This window comes from Leuciscus leuciscus, assembly GCF_965113295.1.
Source record: "Leuciscus leuciscus genome assembly, chromosome: 19".
NCBI lineage: Eukaryota > Metazoa > Chordata > Actinopteri > Cypriniformes > Leuciscidae > Leuciscus > Leuciscus leuciscus.
This window is the reverse complement of record NC_138743.1, coordinates 8,901,584-8,917,101: the sequence shown is the minus strand read 5'-3', so window position 1 is coordinate 8,917,101 and position 15,518 is coordinate 8,901,584. Positions and strand designations below refer to the sequence as shown.

At 40.7% G+C, this 15,518-nt stretch overlaps 1 protein-coding gene across 1 annotated transcript in view; it reads right to left on the bottom strand.

Annotated features, from left to right (window-relative positions):
* Window positions 1-15,518, bottom strand: part of slc35f1 (solute carrier family 35 member F1) — a 96,674-nt gene that overhangs the window by 26,283 nt on the left and 54,873 nt on the right. Inside the window, exon 3 of the mRNA XM_082148266.1 lies at window positions 1,358-1,485. Coding sequence (XP_082004392.1) covers window positions 1,358-1,485 — 128 coding nt within the window. The remainder of the gene's footprint in view (window positions 1-1,357; window positions 1,486-15,518) is intronic.

The following is a 15,518-nucleotide window of genomic DNA, read 5'->3' as shown; positions in this document are numbered from 1 at the left end:
CCTTGTTAGCGAGCCCGCTTCCCACGCCGGAAACCTCGGTGTGAATCCCGCTCGGAGCGGGTCGAGTAGAACCGTTATATTTGGTGCCGTGACCCAGATAGGAGTGAGGTTTAGGGGGGTGAGTGTAACGGACATAGGCCAGTAAGAGATGTGCGTGTAAACCTCATTCCCCTTGCCTCAAGAGGCACACTAGCGACTGATGCTAGCGGCTGCAGTCTTTAGCGTCCTTGTTAGCGCGCCCGCTTCCCACGCCGGAAACCACGGTGTGAATCCCGCTCGGAGCGGGTCGAGTAGAACCATTACATTTGGTGCCGTGACCCAGATGGGAGTGAGGTTTAGGGGGTGAGTATAACGGACGTAGGCCAGTAAGAGATGTGCGTGTAAACCTCATTTCCCTTGCCTCAAGAGGTGCGCTAGAGGCTGTGGTCTCTAGCGTCCTTGTTAGCCTGCCCGCCTCTCACGCCAGAGACCCCGGTTCGCATCCCACTTAAAGTGGGTCGAGTAGGACTGGTTACCAAATTTAGCCACTTAAATGTGTGATTTTTGCCACAACTCCTTTTTCAAGCAATAAGCATAAAAATGATCAAAGATACTGCAATTAGAGGTTGCACATTTTTTAAAAAGTTGTAATCAATACCAACAAAATTTTTAGAGGGAATGATGCCTCTGTGGTGTTTGTTTGTGTTTTGGGGTGTATAAATAGCGGACAGCATCTGTATTCACCTGTAGTCACATGCTATCATAATGCTGTGGGATCTTATCACAAAGAAATCAATAACAACAACACACTCTTGTTTTAAGATGTGTACTCTTTTGTGCACATTATAAAATCCTTATTGATCTGATCCTGATTGAGCTGATCCTCTCAGCTACACCTTCACACCTGATAAAAGCATGTCTTTATGTCTGCCATTGAGTGTCTAATGGTAGACTAGACTAGGCTAATATATGCCTGGATGCCAGCACATTCTCTAACAAATAGTTGATGTCAGTCTTAGCATCCACAAGGGCTCTTGTAATGACTGTTGGTGATGGTGATATAAGAGTGAGAAGTGAAAAAAATCGATCCTTTTCTCTGTTGGAATCTCTAATAATCATTGAGACCTCCTCTGGCCACTAATCAAACACCATTAGCAGTGACGTGAATAAGGCTCTTTCAGCACTAACAGCGCCTTAATGAAGATTAAATGACAAGCGCAATGTGAGGCAAACAGCCGAGCTTTAACTGCCAATCGGACAGGCATAACAAAGGCTTCAAGCCACTGCGTTTTCGCTTCTTAGATTTCACAATCTTTCTTTTCATTCCCTCACAATGCACAAACACACACTCATAAACATTTGCTGGGGTGTAACCTACCTGAACGCTGGTCAGTGTGGTGTACTGGTAGGCTTTAATGACCAGGTAATTGGCTTCTATATCAATCAATCCCAGAATCATGTACTTCCACCATCTTCTTTTCAGTATTGCCAGTAGATTCTCCTCTCCTGTGGGAAAACATGAAGGTACACAGTGAATTCACTTATAGACAGTCTGCTGTGGTATAAGTCATTTTACACGATCAATATGAACTTATACGTACAAACTCTTTGGAAAAACGGTCAATTTGTTGATTGGTTTGAAGTCAAGCAGGCTGAAGGCTGATATTAATATGAACAGAACAATGAGCAGAACATAATCCTGGATAAACCTTCTTTTGCTGATGGTCCTGGAATATCATTCCTATAAATCATTGACCTCAGATTTTAAGGATAGATACATGGATTAGGTCGCATGGAGTAGATCGTACCATATAATAAATCAAAAATGACCCCAAAAAGAATAAACCAATAATGTGTATATACAAAACTACAGTTTTTTTTGTTTGTTTTAGTTTTTTGTGAAATTAATACTTTTATTCAGCAAGGAATACATTATATTAAATTGATCAAAGTGACAGTAAAGACATTTATAATGTTCTATCAAACAGATTATGTCCTTTGGACCTTAATATTTATCAAAGAATCCTCAAGGAAAAGTTTCCTCAAAAATATTAAGCAGCACAACTGTTTTCAACATTGATGGGAAGTTTTTCTTGAGCAGCAAATCAGAATATTAGAATGATTTCTGAAGGATCATGTGACACTGAAGAATCAGCTTTGCCATCACAGGAATAAATCCTATTTTAAAATATATTTAAATACAAAACATTTATTTAAAATGTTTATAACATTTCATAATTTTATTGTATTTTTGATCAAATAAATGTAGCTTTGCTAGAGACTTCTTTCAAAAAGTAAGGAAAAGAAAGATCCTAAACTTTTGAACCGTACTCACGTTTGTTTAAAGGAGCTGTATGTAAGAAATGTATTTCAATTAATCATAAAATGGCCCTGATATGTCACTAGACATTAAGAAATCATGTTCATTTCAAATACTTATATCACTGACAACAGTAGTCCGGCCAGGATATTGTCATTTAAAAAGTGAAGTTGCAGCCCTCAGCTGATGTTGATGTTGTCATGTTGTGTTTTGGCCTGAAGCTCCACCCTCCACCTATCTACCAATCACGAACTCAGTAGTGTTTCGGCATCGGGGTTGCCAGCTCAGCTCTAGTTACCACAGCTACGTAGCAGCCTACGTTCCTGCTGGATCCTGCAGCCTATCTGGCAACCTCGAGTCAGGGGGAGGGGGAGGGGAAACACCGCTCTACAGTAATTTGAAAGTGATTGCAGTACCAGTTTTGGCCACAATCTTACATACGGCTCCTTTAAAATGTAAAGTGTATTTCAATTTAAAATGCATCATAATAAAACACTTTCCACAAGAAATATGGCATATGACATGGTACAAAAAATAAGCCAAAACAAGATTAGTAAAGAAAGGTCAAAATAAATATCATTTGTCCATTTTCAAGAAACTACAGATGAATCAAAAACAGGTCTACAGATTTTTCGTTAGGCGCAAAGGGATCCTGCGGATCTGACCCTGAAGAAATAAAATACAACAACCAGTTTTCTTTCTGCACAAAGGTTTTGTTAAAATACTGCAGTGATCTCTTGACACAGCAAAGCTGCTCTTGAAATTAATATGAGTTTTCTATAGAATCATAACAGCAGAAGCACTGCAGGTAATAAAGCAAGATGAGGAGAACTTACTATAGGAACAAAAGTCTTTGAAGACATTCTAACTCAATTTCCCCATTATACTTATTTCAGCTGTAGAGTGGAAACGTGATCACACACTTTCTCTTGCAGCCAGACATTAGCCACGAACTGTCCATCTTGGTCGTTTCTAAACGAACAGACAATATCTGGCAATTCTGACAAATTTCTAACAAATGAAGACAATTTCTGCAGGGAACAAACTTCTCAGCATATTCCAGAAACTTTTAATGGACAGCCTGAATACTAGTTTGGGGGGAAAATCTATTTCTGTTCCAATTTTTTTCCCAAAGTTTGAGCACTTCCTTTGAAACCACTAGTGTTTTATTGCAAAACCTTTACATTTAATTGACTCATTAGGCCTTTTCAACATTTCAAAGCTCTCAGGATGGCTCCAGCAGACAAAACCTCAGAAAATAAGGATAATTGCTCTAATCTAATCGAACACAAAACAATTGTTTTGTTCTTGCAGCTTCCACAATCTGAAATTTTATTAGGAAATGAAAGTTAAGAGCAACTGGTAAAGTCAAGATAAAATCTGCAGACCAAGAAAGAAAGATTTCTGGAAAAGCTGCTCGTAGACCAGCAGGAATATAAAGCAAAGCGTCACATGTTCGCTTGCAACTGTATTCTGTGACTATAAAACTAAAAGTACTGTATGTTAAGACAAAAATGGAGAAGCGGTTGAAGAATTGAACAATTGAAGCATGGGGATAAATACATTTTCCATTGAGATTGTGCGACAAACACACTTGAAATATTGTGCAATTAAAGGGAGGAATGGATTGTATTAAGCATTAACGAATCCTAGATAAACCACAAAATTATACATTAACTACTTTTAGAAAAACATTCAGGGCTTTGGAACATCACAGCTAAATATGTGATGAATATTACTGATAACCGAAGTCTAAGTCAGTAGATCTCAAACAAGCTGCACATGCAAGGTGACCTGAAATAATTCTGTATTTATACTCTGATTTACACACAATTATTAATAATAACAATCAATCAGTAAATAAATAAAGTTCTGAGTTAAGTATTTTTTCAATGTATTAGGTGACATTTCCTGAGATCTTAATGCATTATAATGCACTGTATGTTCATTATACTGTATGTTTCAATACCGGCTGTCGATATGTATTCATTCTTTCCTATTCAGTTTCTAAAAAACAGCATTAATGGAACTAACAACTGGCAATTAAGACTTTAAGTGTGTGTGACTGTTAAATGGTTTCACAGAATAAAAGAATGAAAAATATTCTCATAAGAAAGTGTGAAATGAGATGTTACAGGCAAGGGCAGATACATTCAACATCAATGACAATCAAACAAGGAGAAGGCCTGTCTCCCCAAAGGTAATCAAACATTTTACTATAGATTACATTAAGCGGAGATTATAATTACATTTGCAGATGCATTTTACTGGGGTTAGATTTAATGGTCCAGAGAAAAGTACTTTAAAGGGACATTTCACCTAAATTAAGTCATCATTTACTCAGCCTGGTGTTGTTCTAATGCTGTATGCGCCACAAAAGGAGGATTTGAAAAATATGTCCCGCTCGTGCTCGTCCATATAAATGGCAGTGAATAGCGACCAACATCAAGCTTTTTTAAAAAGATGCAAAAGTATCACAGAATGATCCCATGCAACACGTGTCGTATATTCCAAGTGTTCTGGGAGTATTAGATATGCAAATTAATGTATTAAATCCTTATCTTGGCCATTGGTGTGTGCATGGCTACGCGACGTGTGAGTTCGTGTGACTCTGTTAGCATCGCAGTTCACTCCGTCTCGCCCAGAAAAAGCATCACGCGATAACTTCTTGTTACGATGAACACAACGGATATATTCATGGTACATGGATTGTATTACGTGTCACTTTTTTGATAATAATATAATAATGTAACTCTTGTAGCCGTGCAAGGACCGATGGCCAAGGTCAGGATTTTCATTAAACCCTCAGAACACGTGAGAAGGGCATACGGCATTAGAACAACCCCAGGGTGAGTCATTTATGACTTTATTTTCCTTTTAGGGTGAACTATCTCTTTAAATCCGCTTTATCTAAAAACCACAACAGAGCATACATGTACTGGAAACATGATAGAAGCAGCAGATAAGATCTAAAATCTCAGTCAGAAGAGAGAGTGGATATGCACACACATTGTGGCAGATACAATTTCATTGTTTTAATAAAATATGTGTATTATAAAGTATATCAGATTTATTTATATTTCTATTTAGTTACACAAGTACATAATGCAATCTTACTTAAAAAAAGATTCATTATATATATATATATAAAGAAAAAAGAATATAAATCAATATAAGAAAACCCTTAGTTATAATTCTAAAGGATTTTCGTAATGTTGTGCAACCGACTGCAGATCTAAATTTAAGTTACTATCAAATTAAACTCATGCCCTCTGACATAGATCTCATTTGTGCTTGTCCTCATTGAACACTATACTAAGCGTCTCCTTTTGTGTTCTACGGGGGGAAAAAACTCAAACAGGTTTGGAACGACATTCAAAATTTAGTCATTTGAGCGAACACTCTGTCCCTCTCAGCTTTCTGTGAGGCCTCCATCGTTTTTCTTTTAAATCATATTATCTATTCCATCCTCCCATTCGTGAGAATGTTAATGGTGTGCCATTATATTGACTTTCACAGGGTGACCACAGGCAGCAGCTGTGATAGAGATGTCATCGTAGAGCTTGTTAAAGGGACTGACTGGGGAGAGCGTGCTGGTCAAACAAGGAAGAGAAAATTACTCTTAAAGACAGGTCATTCTGAGACACCATATAATAATCCTGTTCTCAGAGAGCACTGACAAATCCCCCTGTGTTACCAGAGTTTCTAAAGATGGATCTCTCGACAGACCACTCATCCTCACACTGGCAGTGCAAGGCCCATATGTCCTCAAATTTGCAAACGGCTTGTGGTAGGTCTCAGATTTGTAGAAAAAGACGTGAAAATTTAATTATCAAAATGCCATGTTTATTTTTAAATTTTTTATTTTTTATTTTTTTTAAATACACTTTTCGACTAACCCTAACATTTCTATTCATCAGGCAATCCTACTTATATATAAAAAGATATCACGGTTTCCACAAACATATTAAGCATTAAACATATTAAGCAGCACAACTGTTTTTAATTGATAATAATAATAAGAAATATTTCTTGAGCAGCAAATCAGCATATTAGAATGGTTTCTGAAGGATCATGTGACACTGAAAACTGGAGTAATGAGACTGAAAATTCAGCTTTGATATCACAGGAAACAACTACATTTTAAAATATATTCAAATAGTTTTTAATTCTGTAAGTGGGTTAAAAACAATAGAAATCTATGCAATGTCCCCAAGTAAACGTGGTGTGTGTGTGTGTGTGTGTGTGTGTGTGTGTGTGTGTGTGTGTGTGTGTGTGTGTGTGTGTGTGTGTGTGTGTGTGTGTGTGTGTGTGTGTGTGTGTGTGTGTGTGTGTGTGTGACTAATGATCCAAAGAAGCAAGTAGTGTGCAATAAAAACATACACAATTTGGTCTCTAAAAACAACAGAAATCTATGCAATGTCCCCAAGTAAACGTGTGTGTGTGTGTGTGTGTGTGTGTGTGTGTGTGTGTGTGTGTGTGTGTGTGTGTGTGTGTGTGTGTGTGTGTGTGTGTGTGTGTGTGTGTGTGTGTGTGTGTGTGTGTGTGTGTGTGTGTGTGTGTGACTAATGGTCCAAAGAAGCAAGTAGTGTGCAATAAAACATACACAATTTGCTTCGTACTGTACTATTTTAGTTATTATTTATGCAATGAACAAAATGTTTAAGGAGACATTAAGAGGAAACTTAAGGAGACATTGATGTGAAGAACAATATAAACACAAAAAATTGGTTAAAATATTGGTTGCTTGTTGATAGTGTAAGGTGGTAAATGGTGTTGATACACACACATTAATTAATCACATGAATTTAGATTGCACTAAATAAGAGTCTACACCACAACTACAACAATGTGTCACAGCGTAACGATATCGTTGGTATCACTTCCAGAACGTTTTATTTTTCAGCTGATGAATGATAAAAACATTGACAACCTGTCAGAATCTATCCTGCTTTAAGAGCTCAAGCATTTAAAGTGGCGGACGACAAACCTGCAGCACATGCTTAGAATAAACAGAATGCTATTGTGCGTTGATGTGGACTCTAATATATTTATCGTTATAGTTAACTTTATGGGTATTATTCTTGGTGTGAACTTGGTGTAAATCAGTGGTGATCCTATGATGCCGTGTAAACCTCAAAGAAAAGCCTGAAGCCCTGAGGTAAAAGCATCTACAGTAGTCAAGACAAAACAGCTATACTCAGGAGAACATGAAGCACTTATGATAAAAGCAGCCGTTAAATTAATAAATAATGCAGGAATCCTCTGTGCAGCTACATTTACTTTGGCAATTACTAAAAGCCTTATAGAACTAATATGATCACTCCTGAGACTAAAGGACCCTTCCAGAGAATCATTATCTGTTCTCCCATTACAAACAAAATACTAATAACTGCAAATGTCCTGTTTGCAGGTGTACATCAGATATTGTAGACTGACTTCAAAGAAAAGATGAAATGAATTAACATTCTGCACAACTTATATGCACAAATAATATATAAACTACTTTTCAGGACAGTATGTTGTTCAATGATTCCCTCGTGTGTTCTGCATAAGAAAAACTTGCACATGACTGACATAAGGGTGAGCAAATGATGACAGAATTTTAAGTCGGAATGAAACAGAAGTTGCAATGCTTTTCTTCCCTATTGTGATGTATATCTGAGTGAAACGGCCTCTCGAACAAGAGAAAATGTAAGACGGAACTTGATTTTGTCCATCAGGAATTGATTGAATCATTGGATCATTGTGTTTGCTATTGCTGCAATCTTTGATTATTATGAGGGCACATAAATAAATAAAAAATGTGCACGCATAAATAATTTATAATAAATACATCAATATTCCATTAAAAAAAAAACAAGAATTGTCCGTTTTGATTTCATGGTGACCTTAAGATCCTCCTTAACCTTGATTTTTACATAGAACTTAAAAAGTTATTTTTCATGTTTGTCTTATTGTTTTAGATAGCAAATTGTGAAACATTTTGGGCAACACCTGTTGTATTAAATGGTGCTATATAAAGAAAGAAAGAACAAGAACATTGACAAACGCCTCGGTTACGACTGTAACCTCGGTTCCCTGAAGAGGGAACGAGCGTTGCGTCGAGAAAATGACGCTGTGGGAACGCTTTGCGTGATGACGTCTTGAAGCACATGTAAAATCAGTCCAATGGTGTGGCGGAACGTCAGGCGATGTGTTGTCCGTATGTACTAACACATGGTGCCCCCTGAGATCTGTGATAAAGCTCCTCAGAGCCCGGAAGACAGCTAACATCTCTAGGCGATTGATATGCCAGGAACGATGATGGTCTTCCCACAGACCTTGAGCCGAGCGACCCTCCAGGATCGCTCCCCAGCCCGTGAGGGAAGCATCCGTCGTTAGCAATTTGCGACGACAAGGAGCTCCCAACACTGGGCCCTGGGACAGGAACCAAGGCTTCTTCCACATAACCAAGGCACGTAGGCATCGCCGCGTGACCTTGATTGTGCGAAATGGGTTGCCCCTCGGGGAAAACCCCCTGGTCCTGAGCCACCACTGCAGGGGCCTCATGTGTAGCAGTCCAAAAGGTATCACGTTGGAAGCTGCTGCCATGAGACCCAACAGTCTCTGGAACTGTTTGACAGTGAGTAGCTGGCCTAGCTTTACACTTTTCACAGCTGCAAGGATGGAATCTATCCGTGGCGGTGACAGGCGCGCCTGCATCGACACAGAATCCCAAACCACGCCTAGAAAAGTGGTCCTCTGTAATGGAGAAAGCACACTCTTCTTGGCGTTCAGCCGTAACCCCAACTCTTTCATGTGGGCGAGAACAACATCTCGATGTTGAACCGCCATCTGATGCGAATGAGCTAAAATCAACCAATCGTCGATGTAGTTCATAATGCGAATACCCTGGAGGCGCAGTGGCGCCAGAGCTGCATCCATGCATTTGGTGAAAGTGCGGGGTGATAAAGCTAGGCCGAATGGAAGAACTCGATATTGGTATGCTTTGCCCCCGAAAGCAAACCTCAGGAACTTCCAATGACACGGACGGATGGATATGTGGAAATATGCGTCCTTGAGTTCTATCGTGACAAACCAGTCCTCGGACCTGATCTGTGGCACGATCTGCCTCAATGTTAACATTTTGAACTTGAGCTGCATGACTGACTCGTTCAGAACTCGAAGATCTAAAATGGGACGCAATCCCCCGTCCTTTTTTGGAACTATGAAGTACCGGCTGTAAAACCCGGTTTCCCTGCTGGAGGGAGGTACATATTCTATGGCCCCTTTCTCTAACAGAGTGTTCACTTCCTGTTCCATAACCAGAACCTGCTCGGGGCCCACCACTGTGGGCAGGACCCCCATAAACCGAGGTGGGCGTTTCTTGAATTGTATCTGATACCCTTTTTCCACGGTCTGCAGGACCCAACGAGAAACATTTGACAGTAGCTTCCATGCTGTCAAAGATTCTACTAGAGGTACCAGCCTCTCGAGACTGGTTTCTGGATTTTGTTGCTGTTGAGTAGTCGGTTCGACGCCCTGTAACGGCGAACCGGCAGGGAACGACCGAACAGACTGCTCTAGCACCCTCCTCGGAGGGGGCGGGCATCCCGAGGCCACTACGTTTCCGGGTGGACCTTGAGATATGTGCTCGCCGGAGACCGCTGCGCCCTGTAACACCAGAGGTGGCAGGGTTGGCAGAACGGTCCCCTGAGGGCACCGAAGAGAGACGGGCACCGTAAAATGAGGTGTTAACCGCTCTACTTCGGGGGGGACTACCCTCATTTGTCCTGGGTCCTCGGACGTCAGGACTTTTTCCCAGCAGCCTTCTTGGCGGTAATAACGGTCCGCAGATCCGTTCTACCCCTCGAAGACTGCTGGGTTTGAGCGCGCCCTCCGTGTTCCCGAGGTTTTTGTGGGGGAGCACGGGAGGAAACGCTCTGTTTTTGAGTGGCACGGTGCTCAGCGCTCTTTTTAGAGGAGTGAGGCTGCTCCCGCTCAGCAGCCTCATAGAAAGAACGGCGGGGGAGGAGTTTCTGCAATGCAGCTGCCTGTTTAGCAGCTTCCTGAGATTTAGCTACTGCACTGTTTACTGCATCGCCAAATAAACCCACAGTGGAAACCGGAGCATCTAAAAGAACATGTTTTTCTTTCTCTTTTATATCACTCAGGTTGAGCCACAGATGCCTCTCAGTGGCCACCAGGGCTGCCATAGACCGCCCGATTGATTTAGCGGTCTCCTTGGTGGCCCTGAGAGACAAATCTGTGGCTCTGCGTAGTTCAGCCACTGTATCGGGACCAATTCCCCCGCCCTCCTCTAAATCCCCCAATAATTCTGCTTGATATGCTTGCATAATGGACATCGTATGCAGACACGCTGCTGCTTGACCAGCGGCTGCATAAGATTTATGAACCAGGGATGAAGTATATTTTACTGGCTTAGAGGGAAGTGAAGGAGCTTTCAGGGAAGATGCCGTTGCTGGAGAGAGATAGCTCGCAAGCGTCTCCTCCACCTTCGGCATCTCCCCATAACCATAATCTTTATATTTCTGAATAGATGAATAATGAGATGTTTGTGGTGCATATACTCTGTATGAAACCGGTTTTCCCCACGATCTCGACACCTCGGTGTGGAGATCGGGGAAAAACGGCAGGCTTCTTCGCTGAGGCTGAGCACGAGATGGCAGGAAGCGTTCGTCGAGCTTACTTTTCGAGCGAACGTCCTGCCTATCCTCTGGCCACTCAATAGAAAGTCTGTCAACTGCTCTAGTAATAACATCGAGCAGTTCCTCAAATGCATGAGACTGAGGTGGCGAATCCTCAGACTCAGCTTCAACACTCACAACATCCAACTCCTCAGAGCTGGACAATTGCAGTATTGGTGCCTCTATCAGGGGGGAAGAAACCGCAGCGCGTGCTTCCGCACCCTGATGAGAGGCACTGGATCTGTCAGATTGATGCTGAGATAAGGCAGAGCCCGTCTCAACATCCACTGACAGATCCATTTGCGAACCCCAGGTCTGAGATCGCCGCCGAGCCTCAGCCGCGGCGGGACCCGAGCCCTGGGGAACGTGGTCGGGATTGAACCGAGCCAAACGGGATCGGAGCGTACGCAATGGAAGCGCACAGCAATGCTCACAGTCACCACCCTCGAGTGCTGACTGGGCATGCTCCTCTCCCAAACAAACAACACAAAGAGTGTGTGTGTCACCTCCCGTTAAATAACGCGGGCAGGGATGGACACACACTCGATACTGCTGCTTGCTCGCCATAACTGAATCAATATATATATATAGAGACAGACAACACCAAATAACAAGGACAGATTTCAACACAGAGCGCAACTGAAGACTCAGAAAGCTTTCGTTTTCTGTTTTGGGCCGGCTTTTATAGTTTCCTGGTACGTGACGTCACCCGCCTCTGACGTTCCGCCACACCATTGGACTGATTTTACATGTGCTTCAAGACGTCATCACGCAAAGCGTTCCCACAGCGTCATTTTCTCGACGCAACGGGAGTTCCCTTGAAAGGGAACTAACCATTTTTTGTCATGAATTATGTGACTGTTGTTCCTTTTTTTGGCCATGTGAGGTCCTCAGTGTTTTTGTTTGATGCCTGTCACATGTTCAGATCACATGTTCTCATTATTGATTTGTTAGTTTCACCTGAGCCTTGTTAAGTTGCCTATTTAAACCCCCTGTTGTCTTGAGTTCTTTGCTCAGTCTTGAGTTGACACTGGTGCAGTCCTTTAGACTAAACCGTCCGTGAGTGGTTTTCCCTGTGATTGTTTGCTTGTTACTGACCTTGCCTTCCTGTTTCTAGTGATGGCCAAATGAAGCGTTTCGAAGCATTATTGCTTTCTGATACAATTGTGTCGAAAATGGTTCATTACTCGAAGCTTCATTCATATAGAAATTGCAGCACCATCTCCTGGTGAAGTAAATGAAATGCAACAAAGCTGACAACCATAAAATGCAAGTAGGCTTATATGTTAACGCCCCGTTTATTACGTGTTTACCGAGGCGATCAAAGCTGAAACAGTGTTAGTGCTGTGAATTTTACAGATACTGATGAATTTCATGTGTTCACCTTGATAATAAAACATTAAGCATGATGTGTGTGTGTAATTATTTCTTTAGACAAGGACAGAAGATCAGACCAGCTTAAAAAAAGTTGGAAACCATCACAGAAATACTAATGTTTTTTATTAAAATACCAATAGGAACCATTGGCTTTTACAGTTTAAACCACAACAGAATTCTTTTTTGTAGTGTGTTTGGGACATATTCCATTAGGATTTAATGCCCCCACCAATAGAACCCAACACATATCAGTAGAGACTCACAGAGACCACTATAATTCCCATTACAATCAATACAATTCTCATGAAAACCATTAAATACAATAGAATTTCGGTAATGCTTTCTATAGTTTTTTTTTTTTAGCAGGGCAGTATCATGTGTGAAAGTTTTATCTGTCTTTGATGCATATTTTTATGCAACAATGTTCATATGTTCTCTAATTAATAATAAAAAAATGTGGCAGAGGGTGTGCTTTGGGTACATGCAGAAGGCTTAGACAAAGTGTTCATTAAATGGTATGGTTTTTATTCAGAAATATTATTTTCTTTGTCTTTGGTGAAAGGTGATATCTTTTTTTTTTAAAACAGTTTCACCAGCTTTAGAGACACCGACTACTGCAACCCACAGACAGTGTTGCCATGGTTTGGCTTCACTTTTATAAGAAATACAGCCGCCAGGTTTCAAACCTGTCAACACTGGATTGGGCTGTCAAAGGTGGTTCACTACAGGAGTGAACCAGTGTGTTTGCTTCAGAAGTCATTTTCACGTGACTAGTGACGTAATGATACAAGCTCCGAAGCAGTGGTTCATTGCAAGGACCGTTCGAGTTTGAAGCAAGCTTCGGAGCGTCAGTGTCAGACGTAACATCACTACCTGTTTCTTGGATTATGAGTTTGCCTGCTGCTTTTGGATTGTTCTCTGTTTCTGGCTGATTTTTGGATTTTGGACTTTGCCTGGATTGTGACTTTGGATTTTTGCCTGTTCCCTGTTGGATACCTTAGCCCTGCTTTTCAAATAAAGACGTTGAACTGAGTTAACGTGTGTCTCTGCATTTTGAGTCTCAACACACCACCTTGTGGCACCGAGGTAGAGCTCCCACCCGGGTTCGATTCCCAGTTGAGCCTAACAATTTTTACGTTTTTTTTAATTTTTTTTTATGAAACTGGATATCACTTGCTGAATTAAATATAAAAATGAATGAGGTTGTTTGACAACAGTGTAGCATAGGCTACTGTATACTGTTTTACATTCTATTTGTTGGCAGTGTAAATGTGCAGTATATGTTAGCTCTTTAAAATTGCTTCCATTTATCCATCACATTGTAAATGGATGCTCAAGCAAACGTAGAAAGGAGGTCATAATCTGTGCACAGACAATTTGTATAGACCTTATGCTCCAGAGAAACGAGGGTGCAGCCATCTTTAGAATATTGTCTTTGAACTTCCGTTTTTGCGGTCGTTCTGTATATTTCTATGGCATTGCCGTCCAGGATTAATTCGCTTTTGAAGTGGATTTACTTAATGTAAAGTTAACGAAAGTTATCATGAGGATTGTAATGTTTAAAGCAGATGTCTTAACAAATGTCAGTCGACCGGGAAGATTTTAAAACGAGCCGTTCATTCAGAAATACGCAAGATCGCTGTGAAAATATACAGACCGGAAGACAAAAGACAACGAGCGCAGCGCTGAAAAGGGGCGGGGCTACATAAGGTCTACCGTGCTTAGACTTCATCTGCATATTTACATTTAGACACTTGCACCCAAACTTGTCAAACCAGACCAAATTTAACCAGATTTATGAACATTTATTAATTTAAACATCAAACGATTTTTCAACAAACAACTTCATGTTTTAGACTTACATTGCTTTCAACGTATATATTTTATATGTGTGATGTTTGCTGGGAATCAAACCCATGACCTTGGTATTAACAGCACCAAACTGAGCTAAGTGTCTTTGCCATTGTAGAATCACTTCAACACAACCTCCAAAAAGCTACATTGGATATATGCGTGTGTGGTCGTGAAGGGCTTATTCACACTCAACACTGGCCGAGGAGAATGCATGCACGCCCCATCATCGTGTGGACACGGTTTATTGATTATCTGTCCATGGGGGGAACAGAATAGAGTCAAGGAGTCGTAGCAATGCAAACAATAAATCTCTTCCCTCACTCCTGCCAGCTCAACACTTCTAATCTGTGTCAGTGAGAAGGAGTGGATACAGCTGGCCTCTAAAAAAACAATAAAGAAGCTTTCTGGGGTAATCAACAATGTAAAGGAGAAAGCACTGACCACACACATTACCCAGCAATCCTAGCACTCGATTTTGCAGGAGATAATGAAGACGGTGTGATGGATATGCTACAAACTGACTGGAAACACAAAGTGGAGGCCACCTCTCCTCCTACAATGTATGCATTTCACTTGTATAACCTATAGTTTCAGCAAGAAATGCATCTAAAGGCAGTGTAAGTAGTGCTTTAACATGCATCGAATCAAAAATCCAGTTATTAAAAATAAATTTTCACTATAATGTGGAATGTCACAGAGTTTGACAAAATTTTGATGAATTAATCAAAAGGCTATACATTTAATCAAATCATGATATGGACTAGTTCCTCTGAATATTAAAGCACAAAAAAACTGCTATTTAAATATGAGTCTGCATTTTATGTGTGTCTCTGAAAGAGAATTTGGGAAAAAATAAAACAGTTAGGACCCTAAACATTTTATTTTGTTAAGCTTTTCATAAATCGTTAAATAAAAAAATATAGATATTTTAAAGGGGTGGTATAATGCCCTTTTCACAAGATGTAAAATAAGTCTCTGATGTCCCCAAGGTGTGTATGTGAAGTTTTAGCTCAAAATACCCCCACAAATATTTTCATATAGCATGTTAAAATTGTCACTTTTTCAGGGTGAGCAAAAACGCACCGTTTTTGTGTCTGTCCCTTTAAATGCAAATGAGCTGCTGCTCCCGGCACAGGGGGCGGAGCTTCAAGAGCTTGTGTCATTTTACCTCACACACATGCACTGAAAAATCCAAAAACGTTTAGCCTTTTATGTTCAAACCTCCAAGATGGAGAGGCTCGAGAAGAAGTGACATATAGACAACATTTCTGAATGGTTAGTTGGTGAATTTATGTAGC